We start from the raw sequence: 4,732 nt of genomic DNA on the forward strand, positions 1-4,732 counted from the left end.
CGTCCAGCGACCGTGACACGGCCACCGGCTCGCGGCCGTCCGGTCATGGCTCGAACGCCCACCGGCCGGGACCGGCCCAGCGAATCAATCCTCGCCACCTGGCGCCCGGCACTCTAACCGAGAGGAAAAAAGAAAAGTCTCCAGCTGGGTGAGTACGTACGCCCCTCTGCCTAGCTATACGTAGTACCAGTACAGCTATACTGGTAGTATACTAGTAGAGCCGTAGCCTTCCTCCCCGCTCTCCCCATCTCCGTGAAAGCATCGGCGCAAAAACTAGTTGACCTGACCATGCCCTGCGCTGGCTCCTATTAATACCCTCGTCTTCCTCGCACTCCTCTCCTCCTTCATATCCCTCTCGGTAAACGGTGCTTCCCGGCCATCGGTGGCTGGCTGCTGGCTGCTGCTTCTTGTGTTGGTTCCACTGCCGTCTACCGTGGAGATCGGCAGCAGCAGCCGTCGGTCCTCTCTTCTAGCTCCTGCCGATCGATCGATTGATCGGTCTGAGGGGGGAGCGAGCTGCGTGGTGGCGGTGGCGGCCGCCGGGGAGGCGATGAATTCGCTGAGCATGGTGGAGGCGAGGCTGCCGCCGGGGTTCAGGTTCCACCCGCGGGACGACGAGCTCGTGCTCGACTACCTGGCAAAGAAACTCGGCGGCGGCGGCGGCGGAGGGGCGGCGGCTGCGGCGGCGAGCATCTACGGCTGCCCCACCATGGTCGACGTCGATCTCAACAAGATCGAGCCCTGGGACCTCCCTGGTAAGACCTAATCCAGATACTCCTGTATACCCAAGTAGCTTAATTACACCAGCATGCGTCTGTGTCTATATGCTTGTGTGATTAGTTCTAGTTTCATCGTCTTCCGGATCATACATACATATGCATCCCTGGGGATGATTTATCTGTTTGATTTAATTCCCTTCTCCCGTCTGGCTGCTGATTCGTAATTATTCTTTTTAATTTGAAGTCGATGACATCCCAAATCCCCTTAATATATCGCATCCGGTGTATATCTTTTGACGGAACTAACAACGATTTGGTCATTTCTAAACGGACAATCTTCAGTTCTCCACTGTACTAATTAAATTCCTTGTTCATTTTTTAATAAAGAAGAAATCACATCCCAGAAGTTAATTATTTGTCCGTGTGCATATGCATGATTGTCCAAGGTTCTCAATCATGCATCAAAATGTATTGCTCTGTTGATTCAACTTGAATTTAAGATTTTGGGACCAATCTATGTATTTATGTGCAGCTCAATTAGCTAACTTCATTAATTTCCAGCCTATTAATTGCATGAACAATTCTCTTTGTTCCTTTCCGCTCATGCATGTGTACTAGTTTCCTTCAGTTGCATCCAAATCTAAGGTGGCTGTGTGCAACTGTGCATGCTGCTAGTGGCTGGCTATTGATCCGTTTCCACTCCCAGCCATAACTGAAGTGACCACGACAATTTCAATCTCATCAAGATGCAAGTTGCAACTATGCATGCATGCTTCCCATACCGCTAGAAACCGACCTTTCCTCCTTTCCTTTTCTTTTCTCACTTTTTTGGCCTTTCTTTTGGTGTGCCCATGCTTTTCCCCCCTCTTTATATGTCCTAATTATTTAATTACCATTCGTTTTTTTGATCGAAAGGCAAGAAAATATCAGAGTGAGACCACCTCCAGATTAACTAGAACTGGAGGGAGGGAGAGAGAGAGAGAGAGAGAGAGAGAGAGAGAGAGAGAGAGAGAGATCAAATTCTTGCACAGTTTATTTTATTTTTTGCCTCTTATTCCAGACATAGGAGACTTGATCAAGGGATGAATATATATAGTTTCTGGAAATTATTCTACAATGAGAACAAAATTCACACGTCTTGTCTGCCTCCATCCTTGTCGCCTTCCCATCCCCATAACAGAAGGATATTCTCAGAGCCATGAGTTTGTTTGGCCCCTTGCTGGCCTTCTCCGCATATGTCCCTGTTCTTGCCATACCATCAAATATTCCCCCAATTTGCCTGATCCTTAAAGGGAATTCACAGCCCACGGATGGGGACAAACTTAACACAAAAAGGAGGCCTTCCACCTTGCCTATTAGTAGAAATCACACCATGCACAAAGCCATATGAAAAGAACATATATATAGAAAGGGTTGGATGTGTATAATTGATATATCTCACAAGAATGGGCAAGATGCCTTCCCGTAATCAATAGATCTCCTTTGTTTTGGTTCCAAAAATATCTATTATTCCCCCTATTAGTGGATATTTTCTCTGCCTTAATTAAATGTGGCTCTAATGTTAGGACTTTCTCTTAAAAAATGGAGAAGTGTAGTCAGACATACTACTTGGGTTTGCACATTACACACAGTACATCATAGATGCACATCTTGCACATGTTCCAAAAAGATTATTATTGTGTTCATAGTTCATCTCATTTTTACATAATTGTTTGTTAATTTGCTCCCTGATTGTATTCAGAAATTGCATTCATTGGCGGCAAGGAGTGGTACTTCTACAGCTTGAGGGACAGGAAGTACGCTACAGGCCAGAGAACAAATAGAGCAACTGAATCGGGCTACTGGAAGGCCACCGGAAAAGACCGATCGATAAGCCGGAAAGGGTTGCTAGTTGGCATGAGAAAAACCCTGGTGTTCTATCAAGGCAGAGCCCCTAAGGGGAAGAAGACTGAGTGGGTCATGCACGAATTCCGCAAGGAAGGGCAAGGCGATCTGATGAAGTTGCCACTCAAGGTAATCATCATTATATAATTATACACATGACCAAATTTAATCTTACTACTTGATACTCCACTCTTTTCTCCTTTTGTTCCTTATTTGATGCTTAGAGTATATATAATGCATCACATGTATGGAAAATGCAGGAGATCCCACCAAAAATTAATGCACACAAACTATATGTCTAGGGGACTTTTTTTTAAGGAAGGGAGGGGACATTGAAAATGAAACGTAACAGATTTGAATTCACATGTGGTAGATTTTATGAGAAGTATGAACTAATATAAAGAAACAAAAACCTTTTGTTCACGTGACATCCACATGTGGAGGCTACCAGCCGGAATGCCAACTCATCCTATAATACATGTGCAGTGGATAATGTAGTACCGCCAGCCAGCTCATTATACATGCAAGCCCTCTCAATTCAAGATCTGGCTAGCTAGCTAGCTACTAGCTATAGAGAGTAGAATTCAAGCCCAAAATAATTAGCCCTTAATTTGTGATAATTAGGTGTCATATAAATAATACTGCAAGATGTCTAAAAACTGGTGTTGTTTGTTCATGATTTTAATTGTTGATTAGCCAGGCCGGGTTCCGTTGTACTTGATCCATTCTTTACATGTGTGGGTCACTCTCATGCCAGCTACGTACATAGATATGAGGATGATCTGGTCTCTTTTAGATGTATACCCCAATATATATATGATCACTTCAGATGCATTACATATATGATATAATACCAATTAATCTACTCACTTATTTTCCAGTCTAATGATCTTAATGTGTAATACTTTTCATGTTAAACAGGAGGACTGGGTCTTGTGTAGGGTTTTCTACAAGACTAGGGCAACCGTTGCCAAGCCACCCACAGGGAGCAGCTACAACATTGACAGTGCAGCCGCAACCTCACTGCCTCCTCTCGTTGACAACTACATTGCCTTTGACCATCCTGGAGTGTCGACGGTGCAAAACCTAGAGGGTTATGAGCAAGTGCCCTGCTTCTCCAATGGCCCCTCCTCCCACCTGTCATCATCGGCCTCGATGAACATCCCGGTGACGGCGATGGCGCCCATGGCTGGTGATCCGGAGCAGCAGCACATGGGGAAGGCGATCAAGGACGCGCTGAGCCAGCTCACCAGGTTTGAGCAAGGCAACGTGAAGAGGGAGGCGCCTGCCCAGGGTGGTGTGTTTGCTCAAGATGGGTTCGAGTACTTAGCTGAGAGTGGCTTCTCACAGATGTGGAACTCACTCAATGGATTTTCTAGCTAGGGATATTATTGCTACCAATCAAGGGTGGATATAACTCTTGAAAAGAAGATCTAGACTTGGGTGTGTGTGCCTATATGTGTGCTATTGCATGTAGTTGTGGTATATAGCTAGTAGTACTATCATTCTAGTTCACATTATTTGTCAAAAAGAAAAGGAGGGTCAGAGGAGAGAGCTGATATATATCATCAGTGATGTAAATCTGTATATACATTATTTGTGTGCAACTATGGATAAGACGGAAAAAATTAGTATCTGGTGCTAGAATATAAACTAATATATCGAAGCATAAATTTTGTGGGTCGTATTATAGAATCTACTCTATTTGCCCGTTGGGCTTTCTTGTGTATTAGTTTGGTCTGCGCAAATGATTTAAGTTCAGTTAGTAACTTGAAAACCACCTAAACAATTTCAACACCAACATGTGGACCATATAAAAACACTGCGAGTTACACAAGCCCACCAGCTAATATATAGTAGAGATATTTATAATTCTCTAAAGCTAGTTGACATTGGACTACTTTGATTTGCATTCATGATTCTCTACCACTACCGCTAACTAATCATTGTGCACGAAAAACTCCAAGGGGGTACTTTCCTGGGAAATCCTTATTGTAATTGGTCTGATATCCTTACATTATTAGTACTATTGATGATGATGCAGTTGCCAACCTAACCAATGAACTCATGCAGTTGAACCTGTACTTATCATGAACCATATGAATGAATCAGTACTTCAGTGGTACACA

At 44.0% G+C, this 4,732-nt stretch overlaps 1 protein-coding gene across 1 annotated transcript; it reads left to right on the forward strand.

The window, feature by feature from the left end:
- Positions 1–237: 237 nt before the first annotated feature.
- On the forward strand, positions 238–4,279 carry LOC123169505 (NAC domain-containing protein 21/22). The gene is made up of 3 exons (XM_044587378.1): positions 238–755; positions 2,461–2,732; positions 3,525–4,279. The coding sequence occupies exons 1-3, from the start codon at positions 551–553 to the stop codon at positions 3,984–3,986; spliced, it is 939 nt and encodes a 312-aa protein (XP_044443313.1). The 5' UTR covers positions 238–550; the 3' UTR covers positions 3,987–4,279.
- Positions 4,280–4,732: the final 453 nt, after the last annotated feature.

This window comes from Triticum aestivum, chromosome 7D (assembly GCF_018294505.1).
Source record: "Triticum aestivum cultivar Chinese Spring chromosome 7D, IWGSC CS RefSeq v2.1, whole genome shotgun sequence".
NCBI lineage: Eukaryota > Viridiplantae > Streptophyta > Magnoliopsida > Poales > Poaceae > Triticum > Triticum aestivum.

Bases quoted from the DNA above. Each gene is read 5' to 3' on its own strand.
- LOC123169505 (XM_044587378.1), top strand. From the start codon at position 551: ATGAATTCGCTGAGCATGGTGGAGGCGAGGCTGCCGCCGGGGTTCAGG. The intron at 756-2,460 runs GTAAGACCTAAT...GATTGTATTCAG, and splicing joins CGAGCCCTGGGACCTCCCTG to AAATTGCATTCATTGGCGGC. The intron at 2,733-3,524 runs GTAATCATCATT...CATGTTAAACAG, and splicing joins TGATGAAGTTGCCACTCAAG to GAGGACTGGGTCTTGTGTAG.